At 41.4% G+C, this 23,607-nt stretch overlaps 3 protein-coding genes across 4 annotated transcripts in view; 1 reads left to right on the plus strand and 2 right to left on the minus strand.

The window, feature by feature from the left end:
• Nucleotides 1-79: 79 nt before the first annotated feature.
• On the minus strand, nt 80-3,059 carry LOC128303960 (FUN14 domain-containing protein 1). Of its 2 annotated transcripts, none has more exons than XM_053041068.1 (4): nt 2,968-3,059; nt 1,367-1,514; nt 1,100-1,295; nt 80-272 (listed from the first exon to the last, which is right to left on the minus strand). In XM_053041068.1, exons 2-4 carry the CDS (start codon nt 1,510-1,512, stop codon nt 90-92), a joined length of 525 nt encoding a protein of 174 aa, XP_052897028.1. In that variant the 5' UTR covers nt 1,513-1,514; nt 2,968-3,059; the 3' UTR covers nt 80-89. The 2 variants fall into 2 exon arrangements, with proteins under 2 accessions (XP_052897028.1, XP_052897027.1); XM_053041067.1 differs by lacking the exon at nt 2,968-3,059 and adding an exon at nt 2,349-2,948.
• Nucleotides 2,945-23,607, plus strand: part of LOC128303956 (histone demethylase UTY) — a 90,181-nt gene continuing 69,518 nt past the window's right edge. Inside the window, exons 1-4 of the mRNA XM_053041061.1 lie at nt 2,945-3,235; nt 3,316-3,382; nt 3,489-3,903; nt 3,978-4,086. Of these exons, the coding sequence (XP_052897021.1) occupies nt 3,168-3,235; nt 3,316-3,382; nt 3,489-3,903; nt 3,978-4,086 (659 nt within the window). The 5' untranslated portion in view covers nt 2,945-3,167. The remainder of the gene's footprint in view (nt 3,236-3,315; nt 3,383-3,488; nt 3,904-3,977; nt 4,087-23,607) is intronic.
• On the minus strand, nt 16,608-17,509 carry LOC128303958 (uncharacterized). Its single transcript, XM_053041065.1, has 2 exons — nt 17,088-17,509; nt 16,608-17,007 (listed from the first exon to the last, which is right to left on the minus strand). The coding sequence occupies exons 1-2, from the start codon at nt 17,459-17,461 to the stop codon at nt 16,608-16,610; spliced, it is 774 nt and encodes a 257-aa protein (XP_052897025.1). The 5' UTR covers nt 17,462-17,509.

Genomic DNA, 23,607 nt, shown 5'->3' on the forward strand with positions numbered 1-23,607 from the left:
CTGAGGTGTACAGACTTCGAATGGTTATGTGAGAATGATCGATTCCCCTCTACAAGCGTGCGCCTATTCCGCGTTCTGAGTGCACGCATTTAGGCGGTACCCACGCCGATTGCAATGCCCGCCGCAAAGGCACACAGGAAAATGTGTAGATCATTCACCTTGCAGCCGGACTCATCTCCAATCAGATTGGTGTACCACTTTTTAGCCTTTTTCGTGCGTTTGTTCAGTACATCTTCCGCTTGGTTTAGTTTACGATCGACGAAGCGTTCCGCCTATGAAATGAATTTAAAAAAATAAGGGAAAACAGATTGGAATTAGTTTTAGATTTAAATACATTTTTTCATATCTCGGTAAAATGCTAGGATGTGTACAATGCTCATTTTGATAACGATTGTGTTCATCTCCAGAATGAATCGAATGCAGCTTTTCGACATTTGCGAATTAAATGAACAAAACAAAAACAAAACTTTATGGTTTTCCCTATCGCAGACAAAAATCGATAGGAATGTTGTTTATTTAAGAGCTAAAATCATATTTTTACTGTGCACAACGACCAACATGAGACGAAAAATAGCACAAAAAAGAAACACATTTACATAGTTTAAAAGCGAGTTTCTAAACCAAAGCGTCTCTAAAACAAAGAAAGAATCTTGATCATTTGATCGGTTTGAAACTGTGGTGAAGTTGTGTTTTAACGCTCTGATAGCGATTCTTAGTGTATCACGTCCTTCGTTTGCGTGCACCGGCCTGTTTCATGGCATTGTTGTTTGATTCTCTTCCGTTCCTTACACCAAGGCCTAGCCTCAATGTTTATGAAGCAATACCGATTAGAAAACCACCGACAAATCCAGTTGCCAGATATGAATTTTCTTTGGCAATCTTTAGCAGCTGTAAGCAGATGAAGGCATCAGCACCGTGAACCGTGATGGTGTGTGGACGTATAGGCAGAGACATGACACGGATATGAAACATAAAAGGCAATGGAGAAAATAATCGTTAAAAAGCTCTAGTGATCTTGCTTCAGCCGGTGGAATCCTTTTGTTCTACGGTTAGGAGGAAAAACGTAATAAATTCGTTGCACACATACAGCGATACTCACCTTATCCGCCCAACTTGGTCCTTGTCCGGTAACCGCTTCCTCCACCTTGTCCGAGACTTTGTCCACCTTCTTCTGCACCTTGTTCCAGTCGATAGAAATGATACCCTGATGGTTGGCCAACTGCAGCAATATGATACCACCACCAACCGCTATAGCAGCCATTTTGCCAACTTTCATCGTGATGTAACCGGTTGCCCTGGGTAAACGAACAAATACACAGTTTTAGCGAATGCTTGACCACGACCAAGCGATGTCGTCTTCAATTACCATCCACTGCCAGCACCGATCAGTATCTGTTTGGTGGCCGATTTTTTGCTCACATCACCGACAAAACGGTCAAGATATCCGGCGGCGTCACTCATATTGATGATTTCTTTGTTAGTTGCGTCTTTTTTAACTTTACCGTCGCTCATTCCTGTGGGGAGGAAAGAAAACATTAGTACATAATTAATGAAACAGGAAGAAGTCGTAAGGAACTCCTTTAAGAAAGCATTTCTTTGTGTCACTTTTAATCCTTCTTGCTTTTCACGGATACAATAGCGAAAAAGTGTTATCAGCTGCAGACCACAATAAAACCACAAGTCAGAATATTATCATTTTGTTTGCACACCGCCAAAATTTATGACAACAAATAGCGCAATCGCAAGTGTATCAGCTGATCACGAAAGGGGTTATGCATCTTCTGCCTAATTCGTGAAGCATTTTCTACCTTCGGCAACCATCTTCGGCCAGGCGCCAGCTTGCGCTTGTTCGGAAGAGGTGAGACAAGCGTGCAAAAATACACTCCGTTAAAAATTGGTTCACTTTCCATTCCAATGTGGCGAAGCTTTTCTATTTTTACATGCATCACTACGAGAGGAAAGCAAAAATGCAGCTGTCGTAGCCGTTTGAGCAAAATCTTGAGGCGTATGTCTATGCATCGATTGTTGAACTATTATTCCATGCATTACGTAATATGAATCTCAAATTTGCAAATACACATTGCACTCATCTGAACACCGAAGAATCCGTATATTCTAGACATTTGTGTGGCATTTTTTTCCATTTCCACAGCGCAATTACAAGAAGAATCTACACGACGCCATCATGACCTCAGCGAAGGCCAAAAGCGTGCAGTTTAAGAACCACATTGAACTTGAACGCCGCCCCATAATTTCACGGCATGCTTCGACACCCTCAAAATCGCATCACGGAAAAGCCGCTTTTCGTTCCACCAGGTTTCATGCTCTAGGTTTTTCTTTTCCCTCACCTGAGAAGACTTTCCGCAGCTTGGATTTAGTCCGCGTGAGAAAACTCACCGAACCCGACGACTTGCGTTTAATTTTGCAACGTTTGACTGGTTCTTCACGTCGGGGTAGTAAAATTTAGAGGAGGGTTTCCTTTTTTCTACTAATTTCCCCTAATCCCAATGCACTCACGCACCCGTAACTTGTTCTAGAACCACAGTGATGAATTTTCCTTCTTTCTTCGCGAGAAGCTGCAAGTTGCTTTGATGGGTTTGTTTTCTTTTCCCTCTTCCTCTTTTCGTCCACCGCTGTTTGGCAGCTGTGACAGCTGTGCTTTGACGCAGCGTAGATTTTTCGAACATGGTGTAAAATTAATTTTTGTTGCAAAATGTTGTTAACAAACCGATAATGTAAATTAACTAATTATAGTCCTACTCAATTATGTTCAGTTTTACCGGTGCAGTTTGCTCTGCAGTTCAGATAAACATAAACATTTTGATTTTGCGTTTCGAAATTACACGGGACACGCACGCAGAGTACGCTCACGTCACAATTGTCAGTGGAGAGTGTTTTTCCGTAGGCCCCGCGCGTTATCACAAATTTCGGTGCGTACGATCGTGTAAAATAGGAATATTCGCGTACTTCGATCGATTACCGTGAGGCACTACTGATCATCCTTTCCGGTTTGCCACTCGCGGTACGATGCGTTAATTCCGTGTGCTATTTGTGTTTAGTGTTTGTGTGTTGTGAAAAGTGTTTCCTTCTCCTTTTTCCTCCTCCTACGGTTTCCTCCCACCAGTGGTGATTTGTGTTTGGCATCGTCGCGTTTGGTAAACAGGAACATGATCCTCGAAAGCGGCGAATTCAGCGTTTCTACGCAAGAACTGCAGGCCCTTGCGTCGCTAGACAGGTATGCGGAATGATCTCCACACAAAGGAGGGAAGGAATGTCGAACAACGCCGCAAGTAACTGCTACGCATTTCGTTTCAGCCGCCAGTATGGGTTTCTGAAGCTCTCAGCACCGGAAAACTTGAAGAAGAAGGCACTGGTGTTGAAGGTGGGGTGGTCGCCGTTAAGCACGTCCTTAACCTTGAAATGTGTTTGGTTGACTAATTTTTTCATCTATTTTTGACACCCTGCAATGGGGGTTTGCTTTTTTTTAGGCGGTGAAATATATCGAGCGAATGCTTATCCAGGCGCACAACCAGAAGAAGACGCACGATGACGAGGAGAAGTCGAAGGAGAAGACTTCAGCAGCCGTGGCAGCAATGTCGGAAGAGGTTAAAATAAAGCAGGAAGCAGGCAATCCCCTTTGCGATGTCGGTGTGACCATCGACGAAAGTCTACCGGCAGAGATAATGTCTACCGAGTGTGCGGCGGAGACAAAACAGTCTTCTTCTACCGTGAATGAGATTAAAACCGAAGATGACAGTGTAACGATAAAAGATAGTACGCAAGGGGAAGTTACACCGGAGAAAGAAACCCGCATCAGTGACGAGGAAAAGGATATTAACATCGATCCGAAAACGTACTGCAAACTTGGCCACTTCCATCTGCTGCTGGAGGACTACGAAAAAGGTAGCCTGAACGAAACAAAATGAAAATGTGGACAAATGTTTTCTAACAGTTTTTGTTTGCTTGATGATTTGTAGCCTTATCAGCGTACCAGAAGTATTACGCCTTGAAGCCGGATCATTGGAGAGATGCACCGTTTCTGTACGGGTTAGGGTTGGTGTACTTCCACTACAATGCCTTCAGATGGTAAGTACTCTAACCGTGCTAATTTCATCCAGTGTGGCCTTCTGACAAAATGGCAAAAAGTTTACCGTCGAATGAATGCATTTTATAAGTGAATAATGGTGTAAGGCGCATTTATGATGAATAATATTCAGTGCATAGGGAAAAAAGAACGAGAGCATAGTGTAGCGTGCGTGTGTTCTGTGATTCTGTTTCTGTGGTGTCATCAAGTGATTTTTTTCTCATTCATGAAGAACGGCTTGACCGTATTGCTGAGCGCATAACGTAATGGTGTGTAAAACTGCAGTGTGAAAGTGCGATATGATGTGAAGATATCTTTTAATTTAGTTTGTATATGTTCTGCTAAAGAGTGTAATATTTTTTTCCGAAAGCGTTGTTCACTAAAAAAAATGGAAATCTCTGTACGATGCAATTATAAAGGGTTTCTTTTAAAAGTTTCATATTTTTTGGCTAACTGAATTAGTTTAATTTGGATTATTTTGGGAAATAACAACGAGTCTTCAGGAGAACACAAAACTCCTATTGATTAACCATTTGGCCTGTGGGTGGCTATCTCACAGGCGTAATATGGGGATATAATGTCTATGAAACTCAGAAATGGAAGGAGATGTTAATCACTCAAGTTAATAATAGGAATATATTTAAAAACTATAAAAATTTTAACTTTTATACTACAAATTTTAACATGTTAATGAATACTATTCTGGTAATGTAATGCAAAATGCAAATCTAATTCTATTTGGATTCCTCCTTCCTTTTCTTGGTCTGACTGGGTGCACCAGAAAAAGGACTGGCTATGGAATGGCACAGAAGTTCCATCGATAACGACATACATGAAGAATAATACTAAAGTTGTGTGTTACATATTTAAAACGGTTCATAACATTGTGAAGTCGATCTCCTAAGATGAAACACGTAGTTCTACGTCATCTACTGCCACAAGAGTGTGCTTTAACAGGGCCTTCGCACCAGGGTGAGGTGTTTTGCAGACTTTTTTCAACTACATACAAATTAAACCCTCTACAGTCAGCCAGATCACCGCAAAGTTTTAGTCCTAAACTTCCATCAGTCATCAACGTTCAAATTGATATGAGAAAAGCACTTTATCTTGGTATAGAGCAACGTTTTGATCCGCAGAGAATTTTTCCGTCTCTAGAGAACGAAGTAATCCTTCAAACCGAAGGACCAATATCATGATACCTGCACGCGGGTGAATTTGGTTTCAATCCAAAACTTCATCTTCTTGCCAACGTGTTTTAGTTTGTTCGGAGTAAAAAAGCAATCTTTTTGACACAGCATCGATACTAACTAAAAATTTGGATAAAAAACCTTATATTTACTTATCGACAAACAATAATCTACATAGTCTGAGTACTTACAACCAATACCGTGTTTAATTTTTATCCTCTTGAGATCGCGAGCACGTCAAAGGCCGAAAAGTGTGATCTCCTGCTCCAGATGCTAGCAAGTGTATCTTTCTCTCGTTCCATTTAATGGCACCAGAACAAAAAAGGAAGGAAACCCGTTTTGCTTTCCAAAGAACTAGCAAACGGTTGGTTGATTGTTTCATTTTTTTTCCTTGACGCCATGCTCTACACCCGACTGGTCTATGCTCTGCCGGTGAAGATCTTATGTTGTGTGTATGTTCTATCAACACTAGCATGAAACACGTTCTACGCCTAGCCGTAGAGAGAGCGTATAGTTTTGCTCTCCCTCGCGTGTTCTGGCACCGGTTGGCTCGTTTTCTTCTTTCGACCTAAAGGAATGCTCCTCACGTGAGCCATTTCCTGTTTAGCCAACCGCCAACCTCCCGTTTTTTTTACACCTCCGCCGAGCATCATCTTCATCTGATACGCACCGATCGACCCGCGAAGGTACGTCGTGAGAACCGGCACGTCGTCTTCCGAACCCTCGCTCGCATGAAGAACTACGCCCGGATGAACTTGTTCCATAATGAGTTCAATGACTTGTTGAATGCGTACTCTACGCCCCACGCAGCAAGGGCAGAACCCCGGGGCCCAACCGTTGAAGATGGCACGGGAAAAAGTTCGGCTCGGTTCTCCGAAGCCCTAGCCCAGAATTGTTTGTGGATACTTACTGCCTGGTCGGGAGCGATTAGGTGTGTGCCGCCCCATCCCCTGCGTGACTCATACGCGTCTTACGGCGTGAAAGCATCCAAGCGAGGGGGGAGTTCCTTTCCTGTCCACGGATTTAGAGTATAAAAATAATGTTTTTTGGTTGCATTAGGATTGGTTTTCGTCATCGCACGTGTCTTGGCCTGTACGTGTGACGGTGGTGTGTCATCGTTGCGCCCATACGTGCATGAATGATGGATTGTGTTGGAACGAGACGAGATTAGGCCAATTCGATTCTTTATCAGGGATTTACGATATTTTTAAACGTCATATATCTTTTCGGCGAATCACGCGAGTGTTTGATAGACGATGTGCACCCCTGGAACGTAGTTGTATAAGAAAAATGCAATGAATTTAATGGCAAAGAGATATTTTAAAACATTTCAAACAACATTTGCTAGTTTTTGTATAGCCCAAATGATACCCATTTTTTCAAATTCAGTTTATTGTCACTGTGTGTCATTATTCAATTGAATTTTAATGTTATCTCAGGGATTTAATTGATTATTGTCCCTCCAACCAGAAGGTATTTCCCTATCGTAGAGTATTTTGGCTACATTTTAAAAGAGACACCCCAATGTACGATTATTTGCCCTTTGCATTAAATTCCATCAGTTCCATTCTAAATCCCCCTTTAAACCTTCATCTACTCCAATCTTGATAGTCCGAATCTTGCCAGAGAAAGGTTTGTCCCCCCCAAAAAAAAAAGGAACCCCATCGGTACGTCAACGAACTTTCTCTCTCTCACACACACACACACACACGGTCCAGACTCATTCGCGAACGAACGGTTTAGTAGAGCTTTCTGGCGGGTGTGCGACAAGCCAGACAAAACATTTCCACCCCGAAAATATGCTACCATGCGTGGTTTTCTACTCCCCCCCCCCTGTACGCTAAACGCCCGTGTCTGCACCGGTGTCTGGGTTTTGCCGGGTTTCGATCGTTTCGAAACACAAAGAGCACAAAGTAACGCTAGAACACTGTGTGTGCGTCTCTTTGTGCGACGGCAAGCGAGCAGCACGGGACAGTAGAATGTAGAATGGATGAAGTAGACGGACTTTTCGAACTTTCAACCATTACTAGCATTTCGGTTCGGAAACGGACGCAAAATCGGCGTGTTTTCAAGCGAATCGATTGGCAGCAATGCCGAACCGAAAACGCGTGGTCTCTAGTGTGGATTGAATTTAGATGGCTTTACTATTTGGGGCGATGCATATCCGGTGGCATCCAAGTAGTCGTAGTCGTTTGTTCGACAAACACCTTTTGATAAATAGTATGATAAATGATAGTGTGATAAATAGTGGCATTTAGGAAGCTCTCTCCAATTACTTAGGAAGTTTCCTTTTTAATATCCAATTGGCAATATTTATTTTTTAATATAATTCAAAAATCCTACTTAAAATGACAGGAAATTCACGCGAAGTTAAACGTAAAAAAGTTGTTTTTATACTAACTTCAGCGATGCGCGAAGGTTCCTATGATGTGAGCCAAACAGCAAGCGTGAGAGGCTTTAAAATTATTTAAAACCATCGTTTAATCGGTGTATTTTGTAGCCAACACTGTATTTGCAATCATTTTCAGTTGCTGATGTTGTGAAACTGAGTTATGCTTATCCAAAAGCTATAGGTACGAATAGATTGTGCCAAAAGGTTGTACTATTTTTCGCAACTTCACAGAATGGCTTTGGTATTATGATACAATTCTTACTTACTTCAGTCCATGAATAATGTCAAAGATTCAAATAAATTAATCCAGGTTTAACCCTGTAATTTACTGCATTTGATTGTCACCGTCAAAGGAAAAGGATTCATTGATGCAACTGTATCTTGGCATATGTACTGCAGGTCCACCTTTCTATGATTTTCCTCCTGCGTTGGTGCACTTTCCTCGTGCCGTGCGTAAATTATGCATCTACCCATTGTGAATCGACATCTCACGTCACAAATCATTTAGCATTAGTGCAATGCGAAACCAAACAATAGTTGACACACGCATGTGGTGAATGGGTTCATTTTTGGATGGGGATTTTGGCTATAGCTGAAGCCTAGGTAGTATCGTTATTTGAGGTTGGATGTGATCCTGCTACTAGCATTCCGGCGGATGTCATACATTATGTTCGGTTCGGTTAGAAATGGAATTGACCCGGTGTTTCGTTGACCGTTTCCTGTATATGGCGGTAATAGCGAACGAAACGGATATGTTGTCAATTTATTGCCACAATACAAGGATTCAAGGATGTGGTGGTGGTTTTAACATTGTGCAACATGTTCAACATATTGATATACCTTAAAAACTTTGTTATATTATGCAGTGAACGTAATGCAAATAACATTAAATTTGCAACTTGTGTTGACCTCACGCTAAACGAGTCTAATTCATAGGATGCTATGATGAAGCCTGACTGCCCTTTTTTGCAATTATGCCATTCAAATCAAAAAGGGTCAATTTCAGTACGAAGAAAGCATGGAACACGGAGATCCAAAACCACATGGGGAGGTTATTTTTTGGAGTTTCAGTCTGTCGGACAGCTAGACACTTCATGTGCTGATGCAGCGACATTTGAATCCCCATTACTTAGCAAAAGTAATTTGATCCTCTGCTGAGTGTTATAGGTAAGACAACAAATTATATTGAAGAAGTTAACGATTTAATTATAGCACTGTACACTTGTTAGCCGAACTTCGTTCTGATTATTTTTATTTAAACTATATTGTTTTTTATAAATATGATGTTCCTAAAATAATGGTTCCTTTTTTACATGTTTTGGGATCATCCCTTCGCAATGGTAAAAGGGTTTGGGATTCGTACCATAAGGGATGACATGATACGGACACATTCGCTGGTTCCCGTTTCCGGGTCTGACCTTTCATGACTTTGCTATTTCGACTAATTGTCTACGTTCACGCAGCTTTCCTTTCCATATTCGCAACGGGTGTGGGACAGTTGTAGTAACGTGAGGAAATACGTTACTTTGCAACTGCCATAGCGTTTTGTACCTGGTGCGTATATCCCAGTATTCCAACGTACGATTTCAATATTACAGTATCCTCCACATCCTGTTATCCTGTTGGACGCAATCATCCGGACTTTGGTCCATCCTATCGTGTATCTCGCATTTGCTCAGTGTGGTGTAAAATGAACCTCCATCGTGGCCATTGTGTTATATGCGACAGTGCGATATTTTGGAACGGTTGCTCCATCGGCGGTTTTCGTGTTGGATTTTAAAAACGCGTTCTAATGAAATATCCTGATTTGTATGATTTAGCTGGAAACGGATGATGGTTTACGCTGTTATTCCATTTAGGCGATTATTTTTGAAGGAGAGAAATAATGATGAATACGATCGTCGAATGTTTGAGAATGTGTATTTCTGGAGGCTTCGCGTATAATTTGATCCGAGTTAAGCATTTTAATTATTGTCTCGTTAAGAAGAGATACACAGTCAGCATGTTTGAAGAAATCCTTTCACGAATATCCAAGAATGAGTGGCCAGAAAACCCTCAAAAACCTTGGATCCAATTGACTTTCAATTATTTTCAGACATTATCTAAAAATTTGACAAACTTGAAAATAAAAATTGCGTGTTTAACTTTAAACGTTCGCCATTTTGTAGTTAACTGTCATTCACTAAATCCCACACTTGAAGTAGTAATATATCTTGTAAAAATAATACTTCTCACCAGGGAGTATAATAATGAATTCTGTGAATGAAATTAATATCTTAAGAATAGTAATTTACACTGTCTTGATAAAACAAATGAAGAACCCGTATCATCACAATCAGCGTATAATAAATGCGTAATTGTAAAATGAGGGTGGTAAAGGCTATCGTGTGACTGTCTCACATTAGATGTGTATCCCTAAAAAAGTTGTACGGCGTAACGTTCGCAATAAGGCTTCTCTCCATCTACAATGCACCACACTCTCCTTGCAAATAGACCGAGAACAAACCAAAAAAAGCGAAAGTTATGAAAGTACGATGCAATTTGTACACCAATTATCACCACACTAAATCAAACCGCGACGTAAATGGGCGTTCCTGCCAGGTGCATTTTCCAATGGTGGCTTTGATAAGTGAAAATTTCCGCTTTCCGCGTGGCACTAGGGTCGGCTAGTCGACTGGCAATATGGCCTGCGTGCGCTAGAATTGTTCGTAGCTTGTTTGTAATGGGAACAGACCCATTCCCAAGAAGGGTAAAAGTTTTGCAAACCACTGGCAGGGGAGTTAAAGGTGGATATTGCATATTACACCTGCCCTTATCGATAATAATCATCGGTGCACATTCAAATAGCACATGTACGTTAGGCCGTAACAAAAATGTAAAGGGTATAAATTGAGTTGCTGGCTGAGTGATAGGTGTAATGAACTAGTTTGAAAAGTTGATAGTTTTTGGTAGTAAAAAACATTTTGTTGTGTTTTTGAACTGATATGTTGCGATTAACATTGAATTTTACAAATGAATGGAGGAATTAGTTGTTTTTTCACAATTTTATGATATAATGCTCTTAACTTAGTGCAAGTGTCATCGAACAAACTGTATAAATTTAATGAAACATTGTGTACACCAACTACAATCCAATATGATCGTAAAATTAACTACTCAACCAGCGTATGCACTAAAAAACAAATAAATAAATAAAACACTTTATTGCTTTATTGCCATATTTTGCCGGACATGCAACTTATCAATCAAACCATTTACTAGCTCACAACATCGTATAGTAAGCATCCAACGGCATGCATGGATACGGCAGTACCACGATTCGATTATTCCATTCCGCGTTGTTGCCTCAAGCTACTTTTCTAATTCTAAAAACACATCCCCCAGCTTTGGCGGGTCTTGCGACCGTGATGTAGTTCCCATGCTACACTGTGGATCACCCGATACGCGATGGTGGTTTTGTGGCTACCGATTTATCGCACGCCGTCCGAAAAACCTTCCCCCTCAAAGTTAGAGGTACATCTCGAATGCCGTGGGGCGAAGCTTTCGATGGCGTTAAGAGGGACTAAGGTTGGTGGCGCGATGGCTATATATTGGTTGGGGCTTGGATGTTTGCAGGGATTCGTGAGGGAATTCTGTCCAGACACTACAGCCCCCCCACGGTCAATGACCGTTGGAGCACCGGATGTGGGATCAATCGTACTCGGGTCGGTAAATTACGTGGCGGCATTACAGAATTTTGTGCAACACAGGACGCCAGATCGTTCGCTTTTTTTGGTGAATGGCAAAATGGCAAGTGGATGTGTCCGAATGTGCGACAATTTGTGAAACAGGAAACGAACTGTAAGATTAATTTAACATTAATAGGTTGTTTAGGTAGCTAACGGAAGTGTTTAGGTACGTGAATATATCGCAAAGATTTTTCGTATGATTAGAATGTAATATTAAAGAGTTGATCATATTTAGTTGTTTAATATGTTAATATGGCCGCAATGTTTTTAACGTGTTTAGATAACTAATGCCATTAAATCATTCAAATTCTATTGCATTCTATTGTACGTAAGGATTAGATTTCATCTCACAATCTGTACTGTATTCGATACAAAATTACTCATTTAACTATATCTAAAATTTCCCACAACTCCCTTGCTTTTATCGTACCTAAATGCCTAGGCTCTTCATTCGTTTCGGACTAACTTTCCGTACGCAACATGGTGGACGGTGAAGGTAATCCAATAATTTACACTGCACGTAATGCAGCGTGATTCCATGGATTCCATCCTGCAGAATGGGAAACGACTCGGTGGCTCGTAATTATATTTCAACGTTCAACTCTCTCTCTCTCTCGTTGCAATACACGGTGCTAAAGGCTGCTGACAGTTAGCCGTTGAAAGGTTGTCACCCGGCGCATTTTCCTTTCCTGCAGGAAACATCCCTGCCCGGAATGCGAGTTGAACCTGTCCGGCATTGCAGCGTTGTTATATCCCTTCGAGGGGGGGGGGGGGGGGGGGGGCTTAGATTCCAACCAATCCTGCCAATAGTCGGGAGCCAACAAAAAGGGGCAACGGTAATTACAGTTGGAAAATAAACTTCAAGTCAACATCTAGCCAATTTATCACCCACATTTGGTCGCTTACCGCTCGGTTGTTGTCGACCCCGATGGTGGTCCTTTGTCGACTCCCGCGCTCTGTTGCCGGATTTGTTGCGCTTTTTCCAGTGCGCCGAAACAATCGTAAATGCGTTTTATGGTGTGTCTTGTCATTTCAGGTTGTTACACTAGCGAAGATAAGCCGTTTTCTGTTGCCTTTTTTTGGGGTGGGTGTCCTAGCGCGACGGGTAGGTGACCGTGTCCTATCCTAAAGGTAACTTGAGGACTGTGGAAACTTCAGTGGAAATTAGACGACACCAATGAATGTATTAACCCTTGAAGAATAGATGTCTTTGGGTGTTACTATTTTAAGTCTTAGTGAAAGGTTATACTTAAATTAAATTCATGTTGATAAAATTTTGGGAATACTTTAGTAAAGAATTATTTCTTCAAAATATTCTAATATATTAGACAATACAAATGTAAATACTATAATTTTATTGGGTATTTATTGGGCATTTTTACTGTAAGTAAAACAAAAAAAAAACATTGTATATAGGTATTTGAGAAGCACTTAAAAACATTTCAAAACTTTGCTTCACATTAAATTTTAAATTCAACGCAAGAGTTAACTCATCCCCAAGCGACGAACCTTTTGCGCCATCCTTCCGGCTTGCTTTCTTCCAAGAAAATGGTCTCTGCCGCATACCGTGGACACTGCTCGTTTCGTAGTTTTCCACTGCAAAGCGCAATGGAAATTACATTTCACTACCACGGACGACGGACAGCAAACGTGCGAGGAAAACTCATAAAACCCTCCACGGCGCGCGCGTTTGTTGCGATTGTACCGATGGTCCGCATGCGACCGCGGCCGCATGTAATTTTTCGTCCTTTTGCTTTGCGCTCGTCCATTTCGTAAGAAAATTTGCACCCATGCACGTGAGTTCAACTCGGCGACCACGCTCAGCCGTCCGGTGCGGCGCGTACCACGTGGTGTGCGGCGCCCGAAGGGTTGCATCCGTACGTCCTTGCGCCCAAATTGCGGACCGGTGTCTGTCTGACTGTCTGTCTATCTGTCTGTCTGTTTTTGTCTGCTTCAACCCGTATTTACAACCTGTTTCGTCCCACCACACGTACCACGGCGGCGGCGGGGGGGTACGTGCAAGTCAACAACCTTCCAAAAGGCACACCAACACACGCAAAAACGGCTGACGTTGTGTGGTTGTGCCGTTTTTGTGCAGTGCAACTGCGACGGTCTGGTACGTATTTTCGGGTGTAACGTACTAGCCGCCAACCTTCCCCGCGCCGAACCCGGGGTTCGTTTATTGTCGTCTGGGTGTTTCTCCGCTTCGGAAGCGGAGAAAACTTTAACCACATCGCCGGTTGGTGGATTTGGCGACAAGGGAGCTTAAAGCGTTCCGTGTCTCTGGACGGGAAGGCCCTTCAACCTGGCGAGACCCGCTTACAACAGTGAGTGTGAAATGTGTTCGTTTTTGATGTATCGATATTTTGCTTTCGTTGTCCCGTTGCTGACGTACGCTGGTCGGGGATTGAAAGATTTTCTCGGATTTTCCATCGAGGCAAAGAAAATTGTTCCAATGGCTTTATAGTTCTGTTGTGATTTTGTGATTGTTATGTTTTCTTATAAGATTTTAATGTTTCTGTTATGTTTTTTAATATCCTTGTCATGTATTTTCTTTTTAAAGAGCTTTTCATTTTTAATGACTTTAATATTTTTGTTTGCATCTTTCTTATTTTTTCTAAGTTTGTCCTTTATATTTCTATTACTTTTATAAAACTTATCAGTTTAATGTCGCTTCCTACTTCTTTTCTCATGTTTTTTGTTTATTCTTATTATTTTATCTATTATTAATTGTTCTTTTTTATATTTCTTCACTTTTTCCCTGTTCCACTCCATTACTTCACTATAAAAAAACGGTGTGACATATACAAACCCGACATGCGTCCGGGTAAATGCCGGGTCTAGTTGTGAAGAAGCTTACCAAACCATTACTTGCCGGCATTCTTTGTCTGGCTTCTCACGGGCTTATCACACTTAAACACCGACGGCCAATTTTCTTTACACGATAGAATCTGTTTAAGTGCTAAGCTGTTTTAGCATATCATGTGGAGCGCGCTGGAAAGGAAGTTGAAATAAACGTGGGGCAAGAAGTAGAGCAATAAATAAAAGATACATACCGTAGGACTATTTCTAGCATCGAGTTTCCCACGAGCACAAGGAGCACCCGAAGGACCCGCCAACCGCTTCGCGGAAATGTGCTGCAGCCAGCGGTAGTGCAGCCCCGTTCTTTTAATCTTGTTTTGGGCGGGCGATGCGCTTCGGGTTTTCCTTGTTTTGAAGCGCGGTGATGCGGTTTTTCTTCAGTATGTTTCCTTTTTTTTTTGTTTGCCTAGCAAACAGATCCTAGCGAGAAGAAAGTTTGCTCGGAAACATTCGGCCACGTACCTTTTGTGGAAGGAACGCGGAACACAGGGACGTTTTGCGCTCTCCCTGACAGTGTGCAGGCTTCTAGCCGGGAGACACATAGAAAAACATAAACATCAACCGTTGGGTTAACTTTTCGTCTTGGCTTTGCGCGAAAGGTGCCGTGCAACGGGTCTCTTTTCCGCAAGCCATTTTTCCGTCCTGCTTGGCGCTATGTACTCGTGTTGTTTCGCCTGTTTCCCTGCGGCCAGCCAGAGAGTTTTTCACCATAAACCGGCTGATTATGTGGTCGTTGCACGGCACTGCCGGTGTGTGTCGTCCCGTTCGGCATTCGGTCGATTTTCGGCACCCAGCATGGTTGGGTGTGTGCTTTCACAGCTTTCCACCATTTACACGTATTCTCTATCGGTGTATTCGGAGGATGCCGTTTACCGTACATACCAACGGATGTTTGAACCCTGGGAATTTTATACCAGGACGGTGTGGTGTTGCTGTTGATGCTTCCCATTCTATCCTGCCCTCACCAAAAGGAGACCCGGAAGAGCGTTGAAGATACGAATGCCTCAAGTCATGAAGATGGCACATAGACGAAGCTTTCGTTAAATATCCGATAAAAAGTGTACAAAGCTTTCTATATGTTTTTTTTTTGTTTAATTTTTATTTCAACTCCGTGCGTAAGCGTCTTTCGTTTTTCCTTAGTACAATGATCGTAGCAAAATACGTATGTACGTTTTTCATTCGAAAAACCATGTGCTTCCAGTGTTCCTTTTATGTTTGCCATCAAAAGTGTCACGTTCTGGTGTGAAAGATACTTGATTCCTTTCGGTTATCCCGAAACTTCCCTGATGTGAGCGGACAAAATCCCCGCCGGAAGCTTGATACCTTTCTTGGGAGTGCAACATTTTCCACACATTTCGCGAGAACTGGATTTGTATCGCTGTCGCTCACAGGGGTTTTACTGAGGAGATTTTCCTTACTGCGGGTATCTTGCAGTTGCTGCGCTGGCCCTAGCAAAAGGCGAACCGCGCGAAAGTCGATGCCGTTTGGCTTTTGTTGGCTAACGGTCTTCTTTCCCTCGGGATTGGGGCGTTTCGTGTTACTTTTCGCTCATACTTTTCACTCCTGCGCTAGGAAATGAAAATTTATGGCAAACATGTCCGTACGTACGCCACCCTCCACAGTTGTACTGGTCGCCTTGCTAAAGTTTTATGTGTTGCGTTTCTGCTGGTGGTTAGCATGTTCCTCGGTGGAAAATAAATTTCTTCACGATGAGCGCAGGTACGCGCGGCCCGTGGCGCAAAAAGATAAATATTATGAAGTATAAATTATCTCTGCTGTACTGCATTTTCTTTTGCCACAAGTAAGGCAAACACAAAAAAACGACTACATCTCTTATATGTTATGCATGGGCATTACAGGCAGGGGAAGAATAACTTATTAGCCGATGAAGATGTTACTTTTACACGCCATGTTTTTGCTCAAGCAGCTACATTTGGTTGGGACAGGTTTCTTGTAAGCTAATACTTAATTGAGTTTAATTCAATAATCAGATATGATACTAAGTCATTAATCAGAATGAATCTCTGAACAGTTTGAATGTATCTGAATCTCTATTTCAAAGATTCATGATTGCTCTATCATTAATGAAACACCCAATATGTATGACCTCCACCTATTACCATGTCTGTCTGTCTGATGATCCGTCTCTACTCTAAGGATTCATCAACCTTTTGAGAGTCGATTCCAAATTTGAATGTTTCCTCACTAAAGATTCATATGATTGACTCTTCTCAAAGGATTCCCTCACAGTATTGTTTACTATGGAAATAGATCGACTACCCGAAACATTATCTGAATAATATCTCTAATTTTAACTGGAACTTCACCTCTACTTCTACTTCTCTACTCGTTATTCATGCATGAGCTTTAATAATTGTAGGTGTTTTGTCCATTACGAACATTTCTGCCTGGATGCCAAGTTCACCGGCCAACTGCTGATACAACTCGAGCGTGCACTTGTGATAGGGCTGGCCGAATGTTGTGACCAGCGCATCATACGCACCCCGATAGTATCCGATCTCTGCCGGCATCTGTAACTTGGAGACTTCATAGTTTTCGAGTGCCCGCTTTTCTTCCAGCTTAGCGAACAGATTAGCTGCAAAATTATCCAAAGCCTGGAGTTCGCCCAACGTATTCTCGTCGACGGTTTTCGATAATTTCGTTTGAGTTCGCATTGATTTGCTCGTCCTGTTTCGTGTTGTGGTGTTATTCGCGGTAGTTACATTTGTTTTCTTATCAGATCTATTTTTTGGACTAGCGTAAATGGAATGAATTGGTGATTGTGATTTTTTTGTTAATCAAATGTGATAGAATTGTATGTCCTTCTAACTTACCCGCTACGGAGACCCTGTAGGTGACGCTCGATGTTAGCGAGATGCTCCGTATCTTTACCGTGAAGTTGCCGCAAACACAACAAAGTATTACGCAGTGCTTCCGGTTTTGGCTGTGATAATTCGGTCAGATGGCACAAGGAAGAAGAGGATGGACCGGACGAATAGAGGGAGCTTTGGCTCGATTTACTCGACGATTGCTGCTTTTCTTTGAGAGACGTCGTAGAGCTTTGGGGTTTGTTTTGCAGCATATTCTTTTGCAATAGGACCTCGACATTGTCCCCTTTTCGAACACTTGTTTGTACGTTTGTTTCAGGTGGTTTAATGGCGTGAATTTCTAGAAAATTGTTGTGATCTTGCAATATCTCGTCAGGCATTGTTGGAATTGAATTGCTATGTTCTTGCAATATCCCGTCTGGCGTTGTGGGAATGGAATCGTCACACGGGACCTCTTGAGGACTGTTCACAATTATGTGCGCATCTTCCGAAACGTTCTTCGCCTGATCGGTACTGACAAGTGATTCCTCTGGCACAGCCATTTTCGAAGCGGTTTGCGCGTCTATAGCATGTAAATCATCTATGGCCGTTTCAATGGAAATTCTTTCCGTAGGAGATTTTACAGTGAACACCATTGGTTCTGTTTCGTTGATAATGTCCATTGCGGGCACCTTACTTTCAGACTGCACTAATTCCTTAACTTCCTCAGAAGACGTTTCTTTTCCCGATACTAGCTCATCATCGCGAGCTTTTAAGTGTGAAGTGGAAATTTCAGAATCCAGTAGCTTGGAATCAAGATCAGTGATATTTCCATTCTTACTTGGTTTCACATTTGTCTTTGGCTCTGAATTGGAACACGACGGGGTTTAGCTGTTTGCTTTGTACATTTCCTAATACAGGTTGTATACGTACCTTTAGTAGATTTTGGCCCTTTTTCAATTGTAGCATTGGTAGCAGGTGTCGTTGAACTGAACAATTTCATTAGTGTAGAGATACTTTTTCGTCCTAGAAATAATGTAAAAGGCAATAAAGATATTATCATGCCGAGCGATCATGTTTCAACTCAAAGAACGAACCTTTTGTTTCCGAGGTGATAGTAGATTCCATGTTAATAGGGTGTTTTTACGTAAAATTTAGATTGAAGCCGAAAAAATGTTTTAAAATCCGCAGGACTGTTCAATTTAGAGGTTGGCGAAAGAATGCCATCCGAACAACGGAAACTGTTTTTAATTGCTTGCTTCGTTTAAAAAAAATCGCTTGAAGCATCATAAATTCCAGTGCCTATTGGGATGTGATTTGGAAAAGCAGGATTTACGATAAAATAATTATCTCATCTATCTTGGGGAAACTTGTTTTTTTCCCTTGCGGAAGATGTTTTATGACTTTTCCATGCTTTCCATTTATGCTCGTAAACCTACAGAAATCAGTTTTGTATTTAATGAGGCAATCAAAAGTAACCAAAGAAATGAAGTGTGAAATGTGATTATATCTTTGTCGAGATAGAAAAAAAGTTCGATCAGAAACTGTGTTTTTTTTTGTTGGCGAGTAAAATTTGGACGATTTTATTGGTTGATATCTGCGTGCCGCTGTCTACAAAATGATTTAAATCATCTAACACATTTGTCTCGACACGTACCATTTTATTGCCCAAGGCAATTTGCATAATGGGATAATTTATTTGCATTTCAAGCTTTTTTCTGTTTTGACTATCTATTAATTATGTAAATTTGTTTGTTTGTTTTTCTTTTCAGGTAAGTTTTTCAACAAATGGAAAAAAAGAATCGCCAGTGCAAGCTGTAAGCGGTGTGTGTATAATGATAAAAGAAAGGCAGCTCGGTTGAAAAATATTGCGTAATGAAATTAACAGTCTAACGATGCATCCACAAAGTGATTATATTGGAAATCTCTGTAGCCGCACATTAAACGAAATAGTTGGGAATATTGGCTGATCCCTACGCATAGTGATCTAGGTCTACAGCATAATTCCACTACACTACTCATGATCGTGTGCCGTCGTTTAGAAATCCATGTTCTAACCCAAAATGATTAAATCGGTCGTCCGGTGTTATTGTAATAACTTTTCTAAGCCATTGTACAACAGGTTATCGTTATGTAAATTTAGGGGATTTCAATTGGAATTGAATTGAAAGCTTTTATCTAGTCGATTTCGTCACTTTCGTAAGCTAACAATACATTTTCCGATATCTTTTCCATTTCATATGAGGCATTCTTTATGTGAGCGTTCGAAGGCTGCACACTGGTGCAAGACTGACAATGCGGCACTCACAAATATTCCTCCTTTTTTGTGCATAATTTGCGGTCAGGAAAAAACAAACACACTTCATTATCTAACCGCGACAACAGTGTGCATCAACGGGAAGTGTAAGCCACATTCATTGCACAGGGTTAATCGGGCACGGATATAAAACGCTCCGGAAGAAAAAAAAACAAATGCACCCGGGATATTAAAGTCTTCCAGAATGTTAGACTGATTATGTTTTTTTTTCTCTTTCGCTCTATATTCATTACTGACGGCTCGCTTAGTTTCATTCCAAATGCTACCAAAATGTTGCATCTCTTTTGGTTTTGCCTTTCGGACGGGCGCAGTTTTGGCCTTGTTCGATTACATTGACCTTGTCCTGTCGCGATCGTATCGTTGATGCAACACGTTGCTTGGGCTTTGCTCTTTCCTTTTCGGTTTGGCTTCTGCACTGGGACCTTACGATGCCCCCGGGCTTTGGGGAGCCTTCGAGGAGCGATAAATCTTCTCCGTTTTTGGGTTGATATCCCATCACCCTGCTCTTCTGCCAACCGTCTCGTGTACGTTAAATGTTCTATCGCAAAAGGGTTAGGCTTTATTCTTCGGTGCCGGTGTGTGTTGTGTTGGATGAAGAGGAGCAGAACACTGGTCAACCTTATTGTGTGTGTTTGGAGATTGGAGTTAATAACGCATAGAGTCTGCTCGCAATAGCAGCAGCACCAGCCGGAACATGCACACACAAAGTATCCAAATGAGCGCAGGAATACTCCCTCCAGACGACGTCGCCTTGCGCCTCATATACGGTTCCTTGGTTGATCGCTTTTCAAGGATACTCTCGTTTTCTGGATAATCTGCTGTTCTGCTGTGCTGAGGACTGCCATTCTGCCGCTTAACTCTCGGGCGGTAATTACAGGGTTATGCCAGTGCTTAAATTAGATCGGAAAAAGTGTGTTCGGCCCGTTGTGCTGTGGCGTAAAGAGCACCCTCGTTCGACCACTCGGTGTTGCATTATGGTCATTCGCCTCGATCGGGCAAAAATGCATTATGGTTCGACGCTTAATGATGATTTTCGTATGTATATTTATATATAGTTCGCCGCCAAAAATTCTCCGTTTCAACCTGCCATTTCAATGTTACTGAAGTGTTTTGTTCTGTCTGTCCAAGGTTTGTTACCCTATTATCCAAAGCTTAATCATTTCTTGGATGTGGACACCGGTTGCGTTCAACCATCGAGATCGTGAACTCATTAGCTTGGTCTTGCATTGTTACCACAACAATTATTATAATCATCGTGAATGTTAGAATGTTTGCCATACAAATGAACCATATGGTGGTCTGGTTCTTTTGTGTTGGATGCATCCTTGCTTCATTCTAATTAATGTATGTATGTTATACATCATGAGATGTCTGCATACTGAAACAACGAAAGTCAAATCTGTGCTGAAAATCTTTTCGTTCTCAAAACATATTAAATACAAAACAATAACTTATTTTATTTATTTATTCCATGATGACGGCTCTCGCCGTATTATAAAACAAAACAATAACTTATCTCGTAAATATAAAATCATAAATGAATTCTGGATGTATTAAGTACATCGGAGATTTTGAACATTTTAATCGATTTATGGTTAATGTTTAAATTTAAACGTAGTGAACCCGAATGGTATGACAATCATGAGAATTGAGCTTCAATTCCCTAAAATTTTGGAAAATGTCAACACCAAAGGCATTTTTTATAGTTTATTGCGGTTTTATTCAATTACATCATCATTATATTCGATGTGATTAAAAACTTCATATACATCTATTTAAAAGTTCTAGAGATCAAAACAACTTGAGATGTACTAAAGATATTCTTGTACTTTAGACTGATGCTTTTATAAATTGCTCCAGCCAAAAAATATCTCAAAACCATAAATGTCTTTGTAATATTCCATTGGCAGGAGTCCTTTATATTGTTTAAGTTTTAAGAGGACATTACAGGAAGGAAATTTAAACTCCACATTAATGATCTTTTTTAACCGGTCATGGTAAATGAACTCAGAATTGGACACTAATCATGACCTAATGGCGCACGTAGGGTTGACGATTGGACACTAATCGTTTCACTGTCCCTCTATCCTATCACCAATGCAACCTCTCCATAGAAAAACACCTTATCAAACCCCAACCCCATCACACCCGTGCAATGAGTCGTAAGATAATGAAACGGATGATAGCGAGTACACGGACCCTGGAACGTGGTCGGAACTGTCGAACGCATGTCACCAAAATTGTTAATAACGTGTAGGGCTTGCCCAACGGTTTGCTAGCTGATAAGAGGATGAGGACAACAAAATATATTAGAAGAGGTGTCTAACTTACTTCTCCCCCTCGCTGCGAAGCTCCACGAGTGCATACTGGGAATTGATGTGATGTAACACCGGCATGCATGTTTTATTTCGGGGGAATTGAGATTGTTATACCCACACAGCGAACACGGGAACTACGCCATAAAGTGAGCGCAATATTTGTATGTCCAGAAAATGGTCAAGTTGTTTGACATTGTTTGACGATTATGTATGATAATGAGCTCATACAGCACTAAGTATGTGATAAATACACAAATTCATAAATCGAGTGAAGAGTGTTCTCCATAAATCCTTCACCCTACTTCTTACTGTATTTGGACGGTAAACAATGTTGTTATCAGTTCTGTATCGATTGCCAGTTCAAAAGTAAACTTCACGTATTATGATGCCAAGCTGGCGTTATTAATTTGAGCGATTGTGCCTCGATTGTCCACTCGGACAAGGTGTAATTGCTTTGGAGCAACAAGAAGAAGTTTCGTTGGATATTTGTACTGCAATTACTTCAAAAACAAAACATTAATAGACCAGAAGAGACCACTCGCTACAAATCCAGCTACTGGTCCATTCATTAGCTTGACCGGAAACGTTTCCCGGAACCGGCACTACCATTTCCGGTTTTTTCATTCCGTAAACAGTAACCGCGCTTCCGTTTCCATTAGGCTTCTCTTTCCTTCTCGACAATTTTCCATTCGTGTTCCTCCCTCCCTCCCTTACATTCCCTCTCGCCCCATAATGCCCGCAACGTGCGGGGGGGGTATATTGGGAAGTCTCTTTTCCACACTTTCTCAGCAATTCCCGGGAAAGTCGATGTGCGTCGGGTGTGGGTCCATTCCTACGGGAGCAGGTTTTTATCGATTTTGGAGAGAAAATTGGCCCCTTTTGTCCCATTGCCCAGTACCGTTTTGGTGGCGAAAGGACAACGGTGGTGGCGTGGTCGTAGACAACGCAAGTGGAAACGTAAGTCCTCTCCCGCATGTTTGTGTTGTTTATACGAACAATTTCCCACATGAAACACGGTTCCTTTTTCTTGTTGCTAACCCCCTCGGTACTGTCGCTACTTTTATGCTCAATGTCGTCCCGTCCCCCAAGCGCACACGACCGAGAGCACGAAATGCTGGCCCTTTTGCTGTGCCGGTGTGGCAAGATGGAAGGAAAACATTCCATTGCCGTACGCGCCTTTTTCGCCAACTAGGATTTCGTGCAATGAACAGTGAATTTCCCAGGGAATTGTGGAGTTGGAAGATAAAGGAACGCTTCTGTCGGGTCAATTGGTAAGCCCTAATGCGTGACAATTGACAGTTGTTGCAGGACGCGAGAGGTTAATAGGATGCCGTTGTCCTTTTGGTGTACTAAAGGTTTAATGGTGATGTTTGTTTATTGCTAGTTTATCATGTTGAAATATCATAATTTCATAATTAATACATCATGTGTAACGTACAACATAAATTTTCTGTATAACAATGTATAAATTTAACTAATTTCAACATCTTCGAATAAGCAAATACGAATAATTACATACAGTTTATATGATCAACTTTTACAATTTATTACATAAAGTTTTCTGTTTGTACTTTTTCGTTGCCTATCTTATTTACCCACATTGTAGTTCAGTGATTATCGAGTCTTTCAGTTAATGTAAGTTGATTGCTCAAATTGTTTAACAAAACATTCTTTTATTAAATCAATTGGTTGAAATGGCACATGCTTAATCTTAAATCGGAAGTATCGCAACGAAAAGATAAGCTTTTTCCACTGGATCGATTGTGATCACACGACCTCTTAGAAATAGCGAAGCCTCTGCCCATAGGGGAAGGTCGTCCTGCTGTGTCCCGATAGAATCATATCCTTTAATGTTTCCCTTTCCCATGTTGGCCAGCTTCGGAGCGTTCGGTAAGGGAAAACCGTCTATGCG

The sequence above is a fragment of the Anopheles moucheti genome, chromosome 3 (genome assembly GCF_943734755.1).
Source record: "Anopheles moucheti chromosome 3, idAnoMoucSN_F20_07, whole genome shotgun sequence".
Classification (NCBI taxonomy): Eukaryota; Metazoa; Arthropoda; class Insecta; order Diptera; family Culicidae; genus Anopheles; species Anopheles moucheti.

Coding starts and splice junctions, on each gene's coding strand:
- LOC128303958 (XM_053041065.1), bottom strand. CDS start 17,461: ATGCCTGACGAGATATTGCAAGATCACAACAATTTTCTAGAAATTCAC. Junction 17,008..17,087: donor CTACAGGGTCTCCGTAGCGG/GTAAGTTAGAAG, acceptor CATTTACGCTAG/TCCAAAAAATAGATCTGATA.
- LOC128303960 (XM_053041068.1), bottom strand. CDS start 1,512: ATGAGCGACGGTAAAGTTAAAAAAGACGCAACTAACAAAGAAATCATC. Junction 1,296..1,366: donor ATCGGTGCTGGCAGTGGATG/GTAATTGAAGAC, acceptor TCGTTTACCCAG/GGCAACCGGTTACATCACGA. Junction 273..1,099: donor GACCAAGTTGGGCGGATAAG/GTGAGTATCGCT, acceptor TTCATTTCATAG/GCGGAACGCTTCGTCGATCG.